Here is a 20,991-nt window from a genome sequence, read left to right as displayed (position 1 = left end):
GGAGCTTCCCAAAGCAAGGAAAAAAAAAAAAAAACAACGGAAATGAACCGAAAAGAAAAAGAAAAATCCGAGGGGGAAAGGAGGAAAAAGAAAGAAAAAAAAAGGGAAAAAAAAAAAGGAAATAAAAGGGTGGCAGGAGCTGCGGTGTCCCCGTTTGGGCCACCACTTTGGGGACAGCGATGTCACCAAGTCCAGAGGCTCTGGAGCACCGGGAATGTCCCCAAGGTGGCCCCGAAAATGTCCCCAAAATGGCGCCGAGAATGTCCCCAAGGTGGCCCCGGGAGTGTCCCCAAGGTGGCCCCAGGAATGTCCCCAAAATGGCGCCGAGAATGTCCCTAAAGTGGCCCCGAGGTGGCCCCGGGAGTGTGCCCAAGGTGGCCCTGAGGTGGCCCTGGGAATGTTCCCAAAATGTCCCCAAGGTGGCCCCGAGGCAGCCCTGGGAATGTCCCTGAAGTGTCCCCAGGAACGGCCCTGAGGTGGCCTTGGGACTGTCCCCAAGATGAACCTGGGAGTGTCCCCAAGGTGTCTCTGAGAGTGGCACCAAGACGTCTCTGGGAGTGTCCCCAAGGTGTCCCTGGGAGTGTCCCTGGGAATGGCCCTGGGAGTGTCCCCAAGGTGTCCCCAGGGGTGGGGACAGGGCAAGGACCCAGCGGGCTCTGTCACCACCCTGGGGACACCAATGTCACCGATTCCAGAGGCTCTGGAGCACCGGGAATGTCCCCAGGAGTGTCCCCAAGGTGGCCCCAGGAGTGTCTCCAAGGTGGCCCCAAGAATGTCCCCAAGGTGTCCCCAGGGGCTTCATACGGGACCAGGTCCCTCCACCCCAAAGCCGCCACCCGCCGTGCCTGAGGGGACAATTCTGGGTGTCCCCAGCTCGGGGTGTCCCCAAATTTTGAGGTGCCACCATTTCAGGGTGTCCCAAATTTTGGGGTGTCCCCAGTCAGGTGGCGGCACCCCAGGTGTCCCCTGGACAGGGTGGGGACACCGAGGGCCCAGAAGGGACAAGGACAAAGGGACAAAGGGCAGGGGTGGCCCTGCTGTCCCCTCAGTGCCACCCTGGGGACACGGGGACAGAGCCAGGGGACGTTGGACCATAAAGTGCAAAGAGGGACAGGGACAAAGTGGGGACACAGGGAGGGGACTGGGGGACACCTGAGGGGTGGCTGTGGCTGGGATCACCTGGGGACAGCGGGGCCACCACCGAGGACATTGAGGGGACACTGAGGCCACCACTGGGATCATTGAGGGGACACTGAGGCCACCATTGGGACCATTGAAGGGACACTGAGGCCACCAGTGGGATCATTGAGGGGACATCAAGGCCACCACTGGGACCATTGAGGGGACATCGAGGCCACCATTGGGATCATTGAGGGGACACTGAGGCCACCACTGGGATCATTGAGGGGACACTGAGGCCACCACCAGGGTCATTGAGGGGACACTGAGGCCACCATTGGGACCATTGAGGGGACATCGAGGCCACCACCAGGGTCATTGAGGGGACATCGAGGCCACCATTGGGACCATTGAGGGGACATCGAGGCCACCATTGGGACCATTGAGGGGACACTGAGGCCACCACTGGGACCATTGAGGGGACACTGAGGCCACCATTGGGATCATTGAGGGGACACTGAGGCCACCACTGGGGACATCGAAGGGACATCGGGGCCACCACTGGGATCATTGAGGGGACACTGAGGCCACCACTGGGGACATCGAGGCCACCACCGGGACCATTGAGGGGACACTGAGGCCACCACTGGGACACCTGGGGGACACTGAGGCCACCACTGAGGGGACACCACAGTCACTGCTGGGATCGCTGAGGGGACACCGAGGCCACCACTGGAACCACCTGGGGATGTCACCTGGGGGGTGACCACAGCCAGGATGGCCATGGGGACATCCCCGTGAGGTGACCACAGCCGAGGTCGCTCAGGTGGCACCTCCACAAAGCCACGGCAGCGTCCCCTCAGTGTCCCCTCAGTGTCCCCTCAATGTCCCCTCAATGTCCCCTCAATGTCCCCTCAGTGTCCCCTCAGCATCCCCTCAATGTCCCCTCAGTGCCGCCTCAATGTCCCCTCAGTGTCTCCTCAGTGTCCCCTCGGTGTCCCCTCAGTGTCTCCTGTGTGAGGCCACCAGGGGTGGACCCGGTGCCACCGCAGCTCCTGTCCCACGGGGAGCCACAAAAACCCCACAGAGATCCCTGGGGTGGGGCGGGACCCCCAAATCCGGGGATCCAGGGGGATCCGGGGGGATCTGGGGGGATCCAGGAGGATCTGGGGGGATCCACAAGGAACAAAACCAAAACCCCACAGAAATCCCTGCTGGGCCCCAGAACCTCCAGATCCCAGGGTCAAGGAGGGACCCAGAGGGATCCAGGAGGATCCAGGGGGATCTGGGGGCATCCAGGAGGGATCCACAGGGGGGCTCTGGGACCCCCAGATCCCAGGATCCAGGGGGGATCCACAAAGAACAAAACCAAAACCCCCCAGAGATCCCTGCTGGGCCCCCGAGGACCCCCAGATCCTGGGATCCAGGGGGATCCAGGGGGATCCAGGGGGATCTGGGGGGGATCCAGGGGGTGTCCAAGCGTCCGAGGCCCCGCGGGGTCCCCGGGGCTCCAGTCCCGGCCCTGGTGCTGCCAGGGAGGGATCGGGGATCTGGCCCCGGGATCTGGCCCCGGGATCTGAGGGATCCAGGAGGGGCTGGGAGGAGCCAGGTGGGGGCTGGAGGGTCCAGGTGGGATCTGGTGAATCCAAAAGGGATCTGGTGGAGCCAGGAGGAGTCTGGAGGATCCTGGTGGAGTCTGGGGGATCCTGGTGGAGTCTGGAGGATCTGTGTGAGATCTGAAGGATCCAGGAGGGATCTGGAGGATCCTGGTGGAGTCTGGGGGATGCAGGTGGGATCTGAAGAATCTGTGTGAAATATGGAAGGTCCAGATGGGATCTGGTAGATCCAAGTGGGGCCTGGTGGGGCCAGGAAGGATCTGGAGGATCCAGGAAGGTTCTGGTGGAGCTGGGCAGGATCTGGTGGAGCCACGAAGGTTCTGGTGGATCCAGGATGGATCTGGTGGAGCCAGGAGGGACCTGGAGGATCCAGGATGGATCTGGAGGATCCAGGAGGGATCCGGTGCCGAGGCGGAGCCTTGGAAGCTTCAAAAGTGCTGGGAGAGCTCAGGGAGAGCCCCAGGGTGGAGATGGAGCTGGGATCCAGGCTGGGATCTGGGCTGGGATCCGGACTGGGATCCGGGCTGGGATCTGGGCTGGGATCCGGGCTGGGATCTGGGCTGGGATCCAGGCTGGGATCTGGGCTGGGATCCTGTGGATCCCTCAGCTGCTCCAGCACCGGCTCTGGCCCTGCAGGCTGGATCTGGGTTCAGTCCTGGTGGATCCTGGCTGGACCTGGGCTGGATCCTGGGCTGGACCTGGGCTGGATCCTGGGCTGGATCCTGGCTGTGATCCCGGCTGGATCTGGGTTCAATCCCAGCTCTGATCCCAGCTGGATTTGGGCTGGATCCCATCAGGTCCCATGGATCCCTCAGTTGCTGCAGCTGCGAGCTGGATCTGGGTTCAGTCCTGGTGGGTCCTGGCTGTGATCCCAGCTGGATTTGAGCTGGATCTGGGTTCAATCCCATCTCTGGACCCCAGTAGATCCCAGTAGATCCCAGTGGATCCCAGTGGATCCCGTGGATCCCTCAGTTGCTGCAGCACTGCCCACGGCCCTGTGAGCTGGATCTGGGTTCAGTCCTGGCTGGATTTGGGCTGGATCCCATCTCTGGACCCCAGCAGATCCCAGTAGATCCCAGTGGATCCCAGTGGATCCCTCAGTTGCTGCAGCACTGCCCGCGGCCCTGCGGGCTGGATCTGGGTTCAGTCCTGGCTGGATTTGGGCCGGATCCCATCTCTGGACCCCAGTAGATCCCAGCAGACCCCAGTGGATCCCGTGGATCCCTCAGTTGCTGCAGCACTGCCCGCGGCCCTGCGGGCTCTGCTCGCTCAGGTCCACGCCCCGGCCCCGGCCCCCGGCCCCGCTCGTGCTCTGCGGCTCCGTCTTTGGCAGCTTCTTGGCTGGAACGGGCAACTCGGGGTCACTTGGGGGGTTTGGGATGCTCTGGGGTTAGTTGGGGTGATTTGGGGTGATTTGGGGTGGTTTGGGATCATTCGGGATGGTTTAGGTTGGTTTGGGATCATTCAGGATGGTTTGGGATCATTTGGGATGGTTTAGGTTGGTTTGGGATCATTCGGGATGGTTTAGGTTGGTTTGGGGTGATTTGGGGTGGTTTTGAGTTATTTAGGATGGTTTAGGGTTGTTTGGGATGGTCTAGGATGGTTTGGGGATCATTTGGGGTTATTTAAGGTGATTTGGGGTGGTTTGGGATGATTTGGGATGGTTTGGAGTAATTTGGAATGGTTTGGGCTAATTTGGGATTGTTTAGGATAATTTGGGATGCTTTGGGGTTATTTGGGATGGTTTAAGATGGTTTGAGATGATTCTGGATCATTTGGGTTAGAAATGGGGCACCCTCAGAACCCCAAAACCCCTCAGAGATCCCTCCCAAAACCCCTCAGAACCCCTAAAAGCCCCCCTAAACCCCTCTGAGATGCCCCCAAAACCCCTCAGAACCCCCCAAAAACCCCCTCAAAACTCCTCTGAAACAGCCCCAAAACCCCTTAGGACCCCCCAAAACCCCTCAGGACCCCTGAGACTCCTCTTAGACCCCCCCAAAACCCCTCAGAACCCCCCAAAACCCCCTCAAAACTCCTTTGAAACAGCCCCAAAATCCCTCAGGACCCCCTTGAGGCATCCCCAAAACCCCTCTGAGATACCCCTAAAACCCTTCAGGACCCCCAAAACCACCTCAAAACTCCTCTGAAACAGCCCCCAAACCCCTCAGGACCCCTCTGGGACCCCCCAAACTTCTCTGAGACCCCCCCAAAACCCCTCAGAACCCCCCCAAACCCCTCAGGACCCCCCCCAATCCCCTCAGGACCCCCCTGAGGCATCCCCAAAACTCCTCTGAGATACCCCTAAAATCCCCTCAAAACTCCTCTGAAACAGCCCCAAAACCCCCTCAGGACCCCCCAAACCCCTGAGGACCCCCAGGCTCACCAATGGCCAGGAAGAGGTCGTTGACATTCATGGCTGTCTTGGCCGAGGTCTCCATGAAGAGCAGGCTGTTGTCATCAGCGTAGGCCTGGGCTTCCTGCAGGGAAAAACTCATCAAAAAACCCCAAAATTTCCCCCAAAAAATCCCCAAAACACTCCCAGAAATTCCTGAAGAACAATCCCAGGAATTCCCCCAAAAAAAACTCCAGAAACTCCCAAGAAAAAACACAAAAATTCCCCCCAAAAAACTCCACGCGTTCCCAAAAAATTCCACCAGAAACTCCCAAAATCCACCCCCAAAACATCCCCCTAAATTCCCCCAAAATTCCCAAATAAGTCACCCCCAAAACATCCCCCTAAATCCCCCCAAAATTCCCAAATAAGTCACCCCCAAAAAATTTTTTAAAATTCCCAAAATTCCCTCAAAAAAATTCCAAAATCCCCCCAAAAATTCCAAAAATTCCCTAAAATTCCCCAAAACCCCCATACCTTGTAGTCCACCATCCAAAAATTCCCAAAAAATCCCCAAATCCCCCCAAGATTAAAAAAAAATTCCCAAAAAATTCCCAACATCTCCCAAAAAAATCCCCCAAAATTCCCCAAAAAATTCCCCCCCAAAATCCCCAAATCCCCCCAAAAACCTCCCAAAACCCCCCAAAATTAAAAAAAAATTCCCAAAATCTCCCCCCAAAAAATCCCCCAAAATCCCCCAAAGAAATTCCGAAATCCCCCCAAAATTAAAAAAAAAATTCCCCAAAAATTTTCCCCAAATCCCCCAAAAATCCCCCAAAATTCCCCAAAGAAATTCCGAAATCCCCCCAAAATTAAAAGAAATCTGAAAATTCCCCCAAAATTCCGCAAATTCCCCAAAAATTCCCAAAATCCCCCTAAAAAATTAAAAATAAAATCCCCAAATCCCCCAAAAATTTCCAAAACCTCCCTAAAAAATCCTCAAAAAAAACCCGCAAAAAATCCCAAAATCCCTCAAAAAATCCCCAAAAAATCCCCAAAAAATCCCAAAAAATCCCCAAAAAATCCCCAAAAAATCCCCCAAAAATCCCAAAAAATCCCCAAAAAATCCCAAAAAATCCCCAAAATCCCCCAAGCCCCCCATACCTCGTACTCCACCATCCTCTTGCTGGCCAGGTCAGCCTTGTTGCCGGCCAGGGCGATGACGATGCTGGGGCTGGCCTGGCGCTGCAGCTCCTTCACCCAGCCCCGGGCACGGGCAAAGGTCTCCTGAGAGGGGGGGAGAATGGAGCTGAGACCCCTCCCCAAATACCCTGAGACCCCTCCTCAAAAATCCCCTGAGACCCCTCCTCAAATGCCCTGAGATCCCCAGACCCCCCTGCAGCTCCTTCACCCAGCCCCGGGCACGGGCAAAGGTCTCCTGAGGGGGGGCAGAATGGAGCTGAGACCCCTCCCCAAATACACTGAGACCCCTCCCCAAATACACTGAGACCCCTGAGACCCCTCCTCAAATAACCTGGAACTCCTAAGACCCCTCCTCAAAAATCCCCTGAGACCCCTCCTCAAAAATCCTCAGAGCCCTGAGATCCCCAGACCCTCCTGCAGCTCCTTCACCCAGCCCCGGGCATGGGCAAAGGTCTCCTGAGGGGGGATTGGAGCTGAGACCCCTCCCCAAATACACTGAGACCCCTCCCCAAATACACTGAGACCCCTCCCCAAATACACTGAGACCCCTGAGACCCCTCCTCAAATAGTCTGAGACTCCTCCTCAAAAATCCTCAGAGCCCTGAGACCCCTCCTCAAATGCCCTGAGATCCCCAGACCCCCCTGCAGCTCCTTCACCCAGCCCCGGGCATGGGCAAAGGTCTCCTGAGGGGGGGGATTGGAGCTGAGACCCCTCCCCAAATACACTGAGACCCCTCCTCAAATAGTCTGAGATCCCTGAGACCCCTCCTCAAATCCCCTGAGATCCCCAGACCCCCCTGCAGCTCCTTCACCCAGCCCCAGACAAACATCTCCTGAGGGGGCATTGGGGCCTGAGACCCCTCCTCAAATATCCTGGAACTCCTGAGACCCCTCCTCAAATACCCTGAGACCCCTCCTCAAATCCCCTAAGCTTCCTCAGAACCCTGAGACCCCCAAAAACCCCCCCAAAATCCCGCCCAGACCTGGTCGGTGATGTCGTAGACCACGATGGCAGCCTGGGCCCCCTGGTAGTGCCCCCTGAGACCACCCCCCAAAACCTCCTCAAATCCCCCCCAAAATGCCCCCAAATCCCCTCAGGAACCCTGAAATCCCCTCAGGACCCCCTGAAATCCCCTCAGGACCCCCCCAAATCCCCCGAAATCCCCCCCAGACCTGGCTGGTGATGTCGTAGACCACGATGGCAGCCTGGGCCCCCTGGTAGGGCCCCCTGAGACCACCCCCCAAAACCCAGATCCCCCCCAAATCCCCTCAGGACCTCCTGAAATCCCCTCAGGACCCCCCGAAATCCCCTCAGGACCCCCCCAAATCCCCTCAGGACCCCCAGACCTGGTTGGTGATGTCGTAGACCACGATGGCAGCCTGGGCTCCCCGGTAGTACATGGGGGCCAGGCTGTGGTAGCGCTCCTGCCCCGCCGTGTCCCAGATCTCAAACTTCACCGTGGTGTCGTCCAGACAGACGGACTGTGTCAGGAACGCCGCTGGGGACAGGGACAGGGACACCAGAGTGTCACCAGAGTGTCACCACAGGGTCACCACAGGGTCACCAACCCAGCCAGGGACAGCTCAGAGTGTCACCAACCCAGCCAGGGACCCCTCACTGCACCCCAAACCCAGCCAGACAGACGGACTGTGTCAGGAACGCAGCTGGGGACAGGGACACCAGAGTGTCACCAGAGTGCCACCACAGGGTCACCACAGTGCCACCACAGTGTCACCAGAGTGCCACCAACCTGGCCACAGACAGCTCAGAGTGCCCCCAGCCTGCCAAACGACACCTCAGGGTGTCCCCAAAGCCACCGAGGGACACCTCAGGGTGGCACAAAACCTTCCAAAAAGCCCTCCCTGCACCCCAAATCCCACCTGGAATCACCCCAAATCCCACCCAGGCCAGCCCCAGACCCCTGTGGGATCACCCCAAATCCCTGTGGGATCCCACAGACCCTTTTGGGATGCCCCAGATTCTTTTTGGGATCCCTGATCCCAGCTCACCACTGATGGTGCTCTCCTGGTACTCATGGAACTGGCCCTTGGCAAAGCCCCCCCTGCACCCCAAATCCCACCTGGAATCACCCCAAATCCCTTTAGGGCAGCCCCAGATCCCTGCAGGATCCCCCAGACCCTTTTAGAATCCTCCAGACCCTTTTGGGATCCCGGCTCACCGCCGATGGTGCTCTCCTGGTACTCGTGGAACTGGGCCTCAACAAAGCCCTTCCTGCACCCCAAATCCCACCTGGAATCACCCCAAATCCCACCCCAGATCCCATTTAGGATCCCCCAGACCCTTTAGGGGGCTCACCGCCGATGGTGCTCTCCTGGTACTCGTGGAACTGGGCCTCAACAAATCCCTTCCTGCACCCCAAATCCCACCCCAGATCCCATTTAGGATCCCCCAGACCCTTTTAGGATCCCCCAGACCCTTTTAGGATCCCCCAGACCCTTTAGGGGCTCACCGCCGATGGTGCTCTCCTGGTACTCGTGGAACTGGCCCTTGACGAAGCGCAGCACCAGGCTGGATTTGCCCACGGCCGACTCTCCCAGTAGCACCAGTTTGAACTGGCAGATCTTACTGGGCTGCGAGTGCCCGTTGGGCCGCTGGGCCCCGCGGGCGGCCATGGCCGGGCTGGGCGGGACGGCACCGCGGTCCTGGGGATGGACAGACGGCGTGGCACGGGTCAGAACGTGGGGTAACACAACTGGGATAACCCAACTGGGATGGGATAACCCAACTGGGATGGGATAACCCAGCTGGGATGGGGTCAGAACGTGGGATAACACAACTGGGATAACTCAACTGGGATGGGATAACCCAACTGGGATGGGATAACCCAGCTGGGATGGGGTCAGAACGTGGGATAACACAACTGGGATAACCCAACTGGGATGGGATAACCCAACTGGGATGGGATAACCCAACTGGGATGGGATAACCCCAACTGGGATGGGATAACCCAACTGGGATGGGATAACCCTACTGGGATGGGATAACCCAACTGGGATGGGATAACCCAACTGGGATGGGATAACCCAACTGGGATGGGGTCAGAACGTGGGATAACACAACTGGGATAACCCAACTGGGATGGGATAACCCAACTGGGATGGGATAACCCAACTGGGATGGGATAACCCCACTGGGATGGGATAACCCAACTGGGATGGGGTCAGAACGTGGGATAACACAACTGGGATAACCCAACTGGGACGGGATAACCCAACTGGGATGGGATAACCCAACTGGGATAACCCAACTGGGATGGGATAACCCAACTGGGATGGGGTCAGAACGTGGGATAACACAACTGGGATAACCCAACTGGGATGGGATAACCCAACTGGGATGGGATAACCCCAACTGGGATGGGATAACCCAACTGGGATGGGGTCAGAACGGCGGGGTGGGGCCAGAACGAGGGGGAACACAACTGGGATGGGGTCAGAACGTGGGGGAACACAACTGGGATAACCCTACTGGGATGGGGTCAGAATGTGGGATAACCCAACTGGGATGGGATAACCCTACTGGGATGGGGTTAGAACGTGGGATAACCCAACTGAGATAACCCAACTGAGATAACCCAACTGAGATGGGGTCAGAACGTGGGATAACCCAAGTGGGATAACCCAAGTGGGATGGGGTCAGCACATGAGATAACCCTACTGGGATAACCCTACTGGGATAACCCTACTGGGATGGGGTAACCCAACTGGGATGGGATAACCCAACTGGGATAGGGTCAGAACGTGGGATAACCCAACTGGGATAACCCTACTGGGATAACCCAACTGGGATGGGGTAACCCAACTGGGATGGGATAACCCAACTGGGATGGGGTCAGAACATGGGATAACCCTACTGGGATAACCCAACTGGGATGGGGCTAGAACGTGGGATAACCCAACTGAGATAACCCAACTGGGATGGGGTCAGAACGTGGGATAACCCTATTGGGATGGGGTCACCCAAGTGGGATGGGGTCACCCAAGTGGGATAACCCAACTGGGACGGGGTCAGAATGTGGGATAACCCAACTGGGATGGGATAACCCAACTGGGATAACACAACTGGGATGGGGTCAGAACACTGGGACAGGCTGGGCACGATGGAACTGCGGTCTTGGGGACAGAGGGGGTGGGATGGGGTCAGAATGTGGGATCACCCTACTGGGATGGGATTAACCCAGCTGGGATAACCCAAATGGGATGGGGTCAACCTGACTGGGATGGGGTCAGAACACTGGGATAACCCAACTGGGATGAAGTCAGAATGTGGGACAACCCAACTGGGATGGGATAACCCTACTGGGATGGGGTCAGAACACTGGGATAACCCAAGTGGGATGGGATCAACCCAACTGGGATTGGATGGGGTCAGAACATGGGATAACCCAGCTGGGATGGGGTCACTGGGATGGGGTCAGCACACTGGGGTAACCCAACTGGGATGGGGTCAGAACACCGGAATCGACCCTCTGGTGTAGTAAACCCCATAGATTTAGGAAAAGCACCATGGAGGATATGAACAATAGGAATGCTGAAACAGCAAAAGAAAATTCCTGTTTTTCTGTCCTCCACCCCCTAACCTACCTCTGTAACCCTATAAGGCAATGTCATGTTAACCCCTTACCCATTGGTCAAGCTTGGATCCTTTCCAACCCTATAAAAGAAGCGTACTGTACCCCATTAAGAGAGAAAGAAGAAGAGCAGAGACCCTTCACGGACCTCCCCAAATAAAGCCATCTCCGTGGAACAGCCTGCGCCTTCTCCTTCTCCTCTCTCTCCGTCTGCTGCAGCCTCCAGCCCAGGGCACCACTACCTAGCAGGCAGAGCTGAAATCCTGAGAGCTTGCAATCACTATAGAGCTGATAATCACCATGCTTGCTAGATGGTAGCCCTGCGGCCTTGGCATGAGCGAGCTAGCTTCGGGCACCCGGTCCCTACCCAGGGACTGAGCTCCTGAGCCCTAGTGCTCTGCTTTATGATAAGGCCAAATAAGAGGCTTTATTAAAGTGGCGCCCAACGACTTCGGACAACGGACTCCCTCAGAGGCGATATCCGTCGGTTGAGCAACGAAGCCCCCCTGGGGTTTTCTGTGATTGCCTGTTTGGGAAGCCGCTCCTTCTGTGAAGGGACTCTTCGTTTTAGAAAATCCTTTCCCCAGGAGGGTCAGTTCGACACTCAAAACTTACATCTGAACGACAGAAAGTTCCGAGAAGAACTGACGACAGCAGACCCCTTCCACAGATCTCGGACCCCAGGAATTGTAAGTATTAACTAATATTGCGCGCATAACTTCGGGGCTCTAAAACTTTTTGGTTTCGGGTTTTTTTTCTTTTTTTTCACGTTTTTTTTTCTGCTGGAAGGGCTAACCATTAACATGGGTACAATTTTTAGTACATTAAAACTAAGTAAAACCGAGAGAGAGATATATTCAACTATTTTAGAAATCTTATCTGCTAACAACTTCTCCTTTTCTAAAGGCAAGCTCTCGAAAACTAACCTTAAAAAATTTGTAACTTGGATTATTTCGCAATACCCTGATACTGATAAGAAAGCAGTCATTGAAAATTCGTTTTGGGATATGATCGGGAACACAATATATATCTCCCAAACAAACCAGGATTTCTCTGTAACTAATTATTTGCCTTTATTCCATATAATAACTAAAACCGTTGAAAGATGTAACAGAGAAAAAATCTTGCAGGGCTTAACAGACACTTCCTCTTCAAATACTAAAGAGATCGATAAGGACTCAGAGGAATGTCACTTGCATATCTCACACCACCCCTTAGGTCCTAAAGTCCCCCTCGCCTCCGTTACTCCTAAAGCAGAGGTTACGCTGCCCACCCTAGTTCCCCCCCCCACATACTCCACCCCTGCGGGACCTGCGCTGCCCAACTCCGCGAATCCTATCTTATCTGTAACTCCACACATCCCCCCTACCCCTGGCTCGGCTTCCTCCTTGCTTCCGGTCCCGGGGGTCCCTTTTCCTGCCTCTGCCGCCCCCTCCACCCCTGCGTCGGCTCTGCCCCCCTCCGCTGCGTACCCCCCCATCCCCGCGCTGGTGTCCCCCACCGTCCCTCCCGCTGCCGCGCCCGCCGCCCCCGCTCCCCTCGCCCCGGCTCTGACCGGCCCGGCCCCTCCCGACGGCTGCCCGAGCCACACCCCTGCCGCTCCTGAGCCCGTGTCCATCCCCGCTGCCTCCCCCTGCTCCCTGCCTGCCACAGCAGGGACACCTCACACAAGCACAGTCCCACCACACCACCCCGTAACTGCGGCACCTCAGACCGGTACCACTGCCGGCTCACCCTCACTCCCCCCATGCCCGCACCCCCACCCCGCCCAGCCCCCCTGCCCCCACCACGCATCCCCCCAACCCCCCACCCACCCTCAATGCCACCCGAACGGAATCCCAGACACCCCCCACGGTGCTACCCCCCCCACCCGGTCCTGTGCGTGCTGTGCTGCCATCCCAGCTCCATTGGCGCCTCCCCCTACCCAGGTCATGCCATGTCTCCCCCCCCAGCCATTGAAACCTTTGAAAAACGCTTCTAAACGAAAAAAGCATAAGTCACGGATAGCAACCCCCCCTCAGTCCTCCTCAGAGGACCAGAGCTCTTGCAGTGAATCTGATTCTGATACGATCCACACGGATCCATGGGCTCTTATTAAAGTAGAAGCGACAAAGGCTGGGGACTGGGAGCTGGCACAGAAAATTAATGCTTTCCCAGTAGAATATAAGCAAGGACGGAATGGTGGCGAGTCCGCTATAAAGACGTGGAAAGCTAACTCGAACAAGGAACTAGTGCAATTAAGAAATATAGCCAAAGAACATGGGCGAAGCTCACATATTTTTAGAAATTTCTTAGAAGCCATGTTCTCAGCACATGTCTTACTTCCCCACGATGTAAAAAATATTTCACACTGCCTCCTGTCCCCAGCAGAATATTTGTTATGGGACAGGCATTGGAAAAGACATTTAAAAACATTATCAGATTCATATTCTGCGGATGCTACTAAGACGAATTTTACAGTAGCCCAACTAGCTGGTGAAGGTGACTTACAGAAACCAGCAGACCAATTGGAAACCTTGAATAAAGAGGCACTGCAGGACATTGCTCTCGCAGCAAAAACCTCTTTACTTCTCGTGCATGATGAGTCAATGCCAACAATGCATTTTTCTACTATTAAACAAGGGACAGATGAAAGTTTTATCAAATTTGTGGACAGACTTAGAGATGCTCTGGAGAAACAGATAGAGAGCACAGAGGCAAAGAAGGAACTCTTATGTAAACTTGCCTTGTGTAACTCTAATGAAAAATGCAAAGCCATTTTGAGGTCTCTACCCATGGATACAGACCCCACCATAGAGCAAATGCTAGAATGCTGTACACGCCACATGTCCACTGAAAATACAGTGGCCCAAGCAGTTGCTAAAGGTATTGCTGAAGGAGTTTCTGGTGCATATGCAGTAATAGCTTCTAAAGACCAAGCTAAATGCTATCACTGTGGAGATCTTGGACATTATATAAAGGACTGCCCAGAGAGATCACACCCCCGATACCACCGCAACAATTACCAAAGACCCCAGACTCAGCAGCGCTACCAGCAGCATTCGGGAAACTTCTTGCGCCGCCCGGTCGAGCCCCGGGCGCTGACAACAAATCAAAGGCCACCCAGACCCAACCACGCACCAACCCAGGAGGTTCCGGACCACAAGAAGAGGATCCAACCCACGGGGCAACCCAGATGGGAACCCGCCATCAACTGGTAACTGCTTTGTCCATTGACTTTAATAATGAGAATGTTCACCATGTTCCCACAGGCAAATATGGGCCAAAAGGTGGTCCTTCGCACATTTTAATTATAGGTGACTCTCTTAATAGCCCAAAGGAGATCTTCGTTGTTCCAGAAGTGCTGACAGTGCAGCCAGGACAAGAGATTCTCGTCCAGGTATACTGCATAGACTCACCATTTTTTCTTTCAAAGGGAACTCCAATAGCACAAGCCTTTTTACTCCCAAAGGATCACAGGGAACAGATTCCTCTCAACCCTACAGCTATGTGGGCACAAGTTGTGGGACCATCCAAGCCTACCATCGAGTGCGGCCTCACCTGCAAAGGTGAGAAGACCCACCTGCCAGGGATGCTGGACACCGGTGCTGATGTGACCATCATCGCCCGCTCAGAATGGCCAGCACACTGGGATCTACAACCTGTTGCAGGCATGATTTCAGGGATTGGTGGAGCCACAGTGTCCATGAGAAGCAAGAACAACATCCTTGTGGAAGGGCCTGAAGGCAAGCTGGCAACCATTCGTCCATTCGTGGTAAGGGCCCCCATCACCCTTTGGGGCAGAGATGTTCTATCCCAGTGGGGAGCTTCCCTCCGTATTCCCACTCAGGATTTCTAATCGGGGCCACTGAGGTAAGCGCGCTGCCAGAAACACCTCGTCTCACCTGGAAAAGTCACAAGCCACTCTGGATTGAACAGTGGCCCCTCAATAAAGCCAAACTGCGCGCCCTAAACACCCTCGTGGAAGAACAGCTCGCAAAAGGCCACATAGTAGAGTCCAATAGCCCTTGGAACTCTCCAGTCTTCGTTCTACCAAAGCCTGGGACAAACAGGTGGAGGCTCCTCCACGACCTTCGCAGAATCAACGAGGTCATCGAGGACATGGGCCCCCTCCAGCCTGGCCTACCCTCCCCATCGATGCTGCCTAGAGACTGGACACTTGCTATCATAGACATTAAGGACTGTTTCTTCAGCATTCCTCTGCACCCTGAGGATGCTCCACGGTTTGCTTTTTCCGTTCCCTCTCTTAACAAGGAGGCCCCGCTCAAAAGATATCATTGGCGTTATCTTCCTCAAGGACTAAAAAACAGCCCAACCATTTGCCAGTGGTATGTGGCTCACATTCTGTCTCCCATTCGGAAATCATTCCCCGATGCTATCATCCATCACTACATGGATGACATCCTGGTGTGTGCTTCAGACAAAGCTTACTTGGACAATACAGTTAAAAAGACTATTGAAACCATAGAAAAGGCAGGAATGGAGATTCGTGAGGACAAAATCCAGTACACCAAGCCATGGACTTACCTTGGAGTCCAGATCCGGGAAAGAACCATCGTACCTCAGCAGCTCACCATAAATGACGACCCAAAAACCCTCAGGGACTTACACAGCCTTTGCGGATCCATCAACTGGGTACGTCCACTGCTAGGAATTACAACAGAGGACCTTGCTCCATTGTTCAACCTTCTTTGTGGACCTAAGGACCTGGACTCTCCCTGCACTCTCACAGAAGAAGCCAGAAGTGCCATCACCAAAGTCCAGGAAGCCTTGTCTTCACGCAAAGCCCATCGCTTCGAGCCCAGTCTGCCTTTCAAGTTCATCATCCTGGGAAAAGCACCTCGATTCCATGGACTGATTTTCCAATGGGACTCACAGCTTCGAGACCCTTTGTTGATACTGGAATGGGTCTTTACAAATAGCCAGCCCACAAAGACACTTACCACCTACCAGGAGGTCATAGCACATTTAATAAAAAAGGCAAGGACTCGCCTTCGCTCTCTTTCAGGTTGTGAGTTCGAATGCATATACTTACCAATAACTCTTACAGACTTTGAGGATTTGATCCAGACCAATGAAAGCCTCCAGTTTGCCCTGGATAGCTACACGGGCCAAATTTCAGTTAGGATCCCAAAACACAAACTTTTTAACCCTGATGTAACCTTCCATTTGATTCCAAAACAAATCCAAAGTAGAAAACCTCTCAAGGCTCTAACCCTCTTTACAGATGGCTCAGGGTCTTCCCACAAGTCGGTGGTTACATGGAGAGACCCCCAAACACAAGATTGGCACTCTGACATACAAATAGTGGAGGGATCTCCACAGATCGCAGAATTAGCAGCTGTTGTCAGAGCCTTTGAAAAGTTTAAAAACGAGCCTTTCAATCTGGTTACAGATTCAGCGTATGTCGCTGGGATAGCGATGAGAGCAGAACATGCTCTTCTCAAAGAGGTCTCTAATCCAAAGTTGTACCAACTGCTCTCTAAATTAATATACCTAATCTCCCACAGAAAGCAACCTTACCATATAATGCATGTGAGGTCACACACAGACCTCCCAGGTTTTGTTGCAGAAGGCAACAGGAAAGCGGATGCATTAGCAATGGCAGCAGAAACTGCTAATGTTCCTAACATCTTTGCCCAGGCAAAGTTGTCACACGCGTTTTTTCATCAAAATATACCTGCCCTTATGAGAATGTTTAAGCTCTCAAAGGATCAGGCAAAGGCTATCGTGGCTACATGTCCGAACTGTCAGAACTATCAGATACCATCCATGGGGTTGGGAGTCAATCCCCGAGGTCTGAATAGCTGCCAGCTGTGGCAGACAGATGTAACTCACTTCGCACCTTTTGGAAGGTCAAAATACGTGCATGTATCGGTCGACACATTTTCAGGAGCAGTATTTGCATCATCACATGCAGGAGAAAATACCATGCACACAATAAAACACTTTCTCCTCGCTTTTGCCACCCTGGGTGTACCAAAAGAGATTAAAACAGATAATGGACCAGCCTACACTTCCCGCAAGTTAAAGGAGTTCTTCAATGAATGGGGAATAGCACACAAGACCGGCATACCTGTAAACCCCACAGGACAATCCATCGTGGAAAGGACACATCAAACCCTCAAAAGAGTCCTCGATCAACAGAACAGAGACACGAGAATCACATCTCCAGTGGAAAGACTTTGCAAGGCTCTCTACGTCATCAACTTCCTGAACTGTACAGCATCAGAGCCTGACCCACCAATACTTCGCCACTTTGCAAATACCACCCAAGCAAAGCTCACTGAGAAACCACCTGTGCTCGTGAAGGACCCTGAAACACACCAAATTTCTGGGCCTCACCAGTTGATTACCTGGGGTAGAGGATATGCGTGCGTGCTACTACCATCTGGTCCAAGGTGGTACCCAGGAAAAAACATAAAGCCATACCTAGGCACTGAGAACACTACTTCTGTAAACGGGGACAAGAACGCTCCTGAGGCAAACACAAGACCACCTCAAAACCAAACCAGCTCTGCCTGGAGACGAAGACGTCGCCGAATACCCACAAACACAAGAACAGACCGCCCCATTACAAGACAGCAGACAAAACTGAAAAGCTAAGCAACAGTCTGCTGCATCAGACCATAGATAGCCTTAACACAAAAGTGTTCTCTGAACTATATGTTGTTACACTGGTTTTTTTTTGTATTTAAAGAAAGAAAAAAGAAAAAAAAAAAAACAAAAAAAAAACACTGTTATTCCCTCTCCCTAACTTTTAAAACCCCCTAACCCTCTACCCACTCCTCCTCCCATAGTGTAGCTTAGAAATTAAAAGAAAAAGGGGGGGAGGAGGGGAACAAGAAAAGAACAAGGCAGAAAACCCTCTCATCATAAAGATAACAAATTCTGCTTATATTCCCTATCAGAAGCCCTATTCCTGCCCAAAGATGAAAAATATCTCCGTTGCTGCTGTCCTCACTGCTGCCTGGATGTTCTTCACCGTACCGCGTGCCTTCGGCTGGATTAGCCCACAGCCCAGCCATAATGTTTGGGTAACCTTAGCAAAAACATTAAAACAGGACAACATGTGCTTGTCCATGGGAAGTATTGATAACCCACTTTCCACATGTCTAGTAGGAATTCCCTTTGTAGCAGATGACTGGCCTGTCTATAACTCAGAGATCCTCCGCACCACAGGTAAGAGACCCAATGTGGTTGATACTTGGGACGAGTGGACAAAAATTCTGCCAGATGCTCGAGAGGAACCCCAAGAATTAGATCTGTTGGGGTCCTCTAAGGCCACATACTGCGTAAAATTTTACTTTAGACGTCCAAAAAACAATTGGCCAGAAATTGACCAGAACAAAAACACATATCGAAAAGAGATATCACCAATTAACAAAGCCTATAACTCTCACGATTGGTGCAATTACACGGCTCGTGTGATTTCTGTGTCCTCTCTCCATCCCAAAGTATTACCCAAGGGAATGTTTCTCATCTGTGGTGACAGAGTATGGGCTGGGATCCCCTCCCGACTCCAGGGAGGTCCCTGTACCCTTGGAAAACTTTCTACCCTTACCCCAAACATCACCCTGTTACATAATTGGAAAAAAGAAAGCGAATCAAAACGACAAAAAAGGTCCTACACTGAATTTGATGAAAATTGCGATCCTAAATTATACGATTGGAACAAACCAAAAAAGATTGCTGTCTCCCTGTTTTTACCCTGGGTAGCTGCAGCTAAAGCCCTCGGTGAAATCAATCACCTTGGGTGCTGGCTCAGTAAACAAGCTAACGCTACATCTGCAGCCTTGAGTGATCTCTTAAAGGAAGAAGAAACCACAAGACAGGCTTCTCTCCAAAATCGAGCAGCAATCGACTTCCTGCTGCTTGCCCATGGACACGGTTGTGAAGACTTCGAAGGGATGTGCTGCTTCAACCTCTCTTCACGCTCGGAATCCATCCATGCGAACATCCAGAAACTGAAAGATCTCGTGAAGGACTTGAAAGTAGAAAGAATCCCAGACTGGGTCAATGAACTTTTCGGGCAATGGGGATTAACAGGATGGGCTGCATCCTTGGTTAAGGGAATGTTGTTGATTCTCCTTGTAGTTGTTATTGTGTTAGCTATGTTCTCGTGCCTTGTTCACTGTTTCAAAAGAACTATAACGAACGCCTTTTTTGTAAAAACAGAAAGTGGAGTTGTAGTAAACCCCATAGATTTAGGAAAAGCACCATGGAGGATATGAACAATAGGAATGCTGAAACAGCAAAAGAAAATTCCTGTTTTTCTGTCCTCCACCCCCTAACCTACCTCTGTAACCCTATAAGGCAATGTCATGTTAACCCCTTACCCATTGGTCAAGCTTGGATCCTTTCCAACCCTATAAAAGAAGCGTACTGTACCCCATTAAGAGAGAAAGAAGAAGAGCAGAGACCCTTCACGGACCTCCCCAAATAAAGCCATCTCCGTGGAACAGCCTGCGCCTTCTCCTTCTCCTCTCTCTCCGTCTGCTGCAGCCTCCAGCCCAGGGCACCACTACCTAGCAGGCAGAGCTGAAATCCTGAGAGCTTGCAATCACTATAGAGCTGATAATCACCATGCTTGCTAGATGGTAGCCCTGCGGCCTTGGCATGAGCGAGCTAGCTTCGGGCACCCGGTCCCTACCCAGGGACTGAGCTCCTGAGCCCTAGTGCTCTGCTTTATGATAAGGCCAAATAAGAGGCTTTATTACTCTGGGATGGGATCAACTCAACTGGGATGGGGTCAGAACATGGGATAACCCAACTGGGATGGGATCAGCCCCTGGGATGGGACAGGCTGGCCACTCAGGGGATCCCAAACTCTGGGGGAGCCTCAGTTCTGAAGGATCCCAAATTCTGAGTAACTCCAAATTCTGGGGGATCCCAAAGATCCGAGCAATTCCAAATTCCAGGGAATCCCAAATGCTGAGCGATCCCAAATTCCAGGGAATCCCAAACTCTGGATGAGCCTCAGTTCTGGGGGATCCCAAATCCTGGGGGATCCCCAGCTCTGGGCAGGGATCAGAATCCTCCATAATGAGAGAGAGAAACACCCCCAGAATGGGAAAGAGAAGGGGAAAAACCCCAAAACTGTGAGGAACACGTTCCCAAAATAGGGATAAACCCCAATAATGGAGAGTGGGGCAGGAAAAAAACACAAAACGGGGGAAAACCCCAATAATGGGGAGGGAACAGAAAAAAACCACCCAAAACAGGACAAAAATCTCACTAATGGGGAGGGGACAAAAAATAAAAAACCCAAAACAGGAGAAAAACCCCAATAATGGGGAGTGGGCCAAAAACCCTCCCCAAAATGGGGGCTCCCCCTCACAACGAAGCAACGCCGCTCCTCTCCACCCCAACGCGGCCAAGCCCCGATCCCTCCGAAGGATCCCAGCCCGGAACCCGCCGGTTCGAGGCAGTCGCGGCCCCCCAGGCCCGGAGCCCCCTCCCCAAATCGCCACCGGGGGGGTCCCGCCCTCCCCTCGGCGCCCTCAGCGGGCCGGACCCGGCCCGGCGCGATTCCTCCCGGTTCCCTTCCGTGCTCGGGTACTGTCGGTGCCCGGTGCAGCCCCCCAAGCACCGCCGGTCCCACCGGGACCCCCCGCCCGCCCCTCCCGTACCTCCGGGCCCTCCCGGCGCGGCCCCGAGCGCACAAACAGCGGCTCCGCCAAGCCCTCACGGAGGGGGGCGGGACTAATCAAGGCGTGGACCAATCAGCGAAGAGCCCGCCTTTGCGCTCCGCCAATGGGAAGCGAGGAGGGCACCGCCCCACAGAGCTCCACCAATAGGTAGACGAGAAGGGGTGATGGTCAGCAGAGCGGCCAATAAAGAGAAGACAAAGCGTGGCCAATAGGGAGGAGGGTAGGCGGTGAGGAGGCGGGGCTTGTGCTGAGTGACATAGAAAGCGACCAATGGAGAGCGGAGACGCGCGGGAGGGCGGAGCGAACAACAAATAAGGTGACCGGAGGGGGCGGAGCCCCGCGGCTGCATCACCCAATGAGAAGTTGGGCGGAGCTGAAACCTTGCCCAATCAGAGAAGACGCCGGGTGTGATTGACAGCGGGGACAGCCGGAAACGCTCACGCTGAGGGCGTGGCTTGAATGGACCAATCAGAACG

General features: G+C 53.9%; 1 protein-coding gene across 1 annotated transcript; it reads right to left on the bottom strand.

The window, feature by feature from the left end:
* Positions 1–5: 5 nt before the first annotated feature.
* On the bottom strand, positions 6–20,575 carry RAB5B (RAB5B, member RAS oncogene family). Its single transcript, XM_071420476.1, has 6 exons — positions 20,495–20,575; positions 8,742–8,934; positions 7,618–7,769; positions 6,232–6,354; positions 5,119–5,212; positions 6–4,076 (listed from the first exon to the last, which is right to left on the bottom strand). The coding sequence occupies exons 2-6, from the start codon at positions 8,902–8,904 to the stop codon at positions 3,961–3,963; spliced, it is 648 nt and encodes a 215-aa protein (XP_071276577.1). The 5' UTR covers positions 8,905–8,934; positions 20,495–20,575; the 3' UTR covers positions 6–3,960.
* Between the last annotated feature and the right edge of the window lie 416 nt (positions 20,576–20,991).

The sequence above is a fragment of the Agelaius tricolor genome, unplaced genomic scaffold, assembly GCF_023055355.1.
Source record: "Agelaius tricolor isolate 1412-34295 unplaced genomic scaffold, bAgeTri1.0.p SCAF_144, whole genome shotgun sequence".
NCBI classification, from domain to species: Eukaryota; Metazoa; Chordata; class Aves; order Passeriformes; family Icteridae; genus Agelaius; species Agelaius tricolor.
The sequence above is the reverse complement of the archived record's forward strand: the minus strand, read 5'-3'. Positions and strand labels throughout refer to the sequence as shown.

What these genes read in the sequence shown, in the direction of transcription:
- RAB5B (XM_071420476.1), bottom strand. Translation starts at nt 8,904, where the DNA reads ATGGCCGCCCGCGGGGCCCAGCGGCCCAACGGGCACTCGCAGCCCAGT. An exon ending in TCTACGACATCACCAACCAG is followed by an intron (nt 6,355 to 7,617) that starts GTCTGGGGGTCC and finishes CCCCCCTCTCAG; the next exon opens with GAGACCTTTGCCCGTGCCCG. An exon ending in AGAGGATGGTGGAGTACGAG is followed by an intron (nt 5,213 to 6,231) that starts GTATGGGGGGCT and finishes TTTTCCCTGCAG; the next exon opens with GAAGCCCAGGCCTACGCTGA.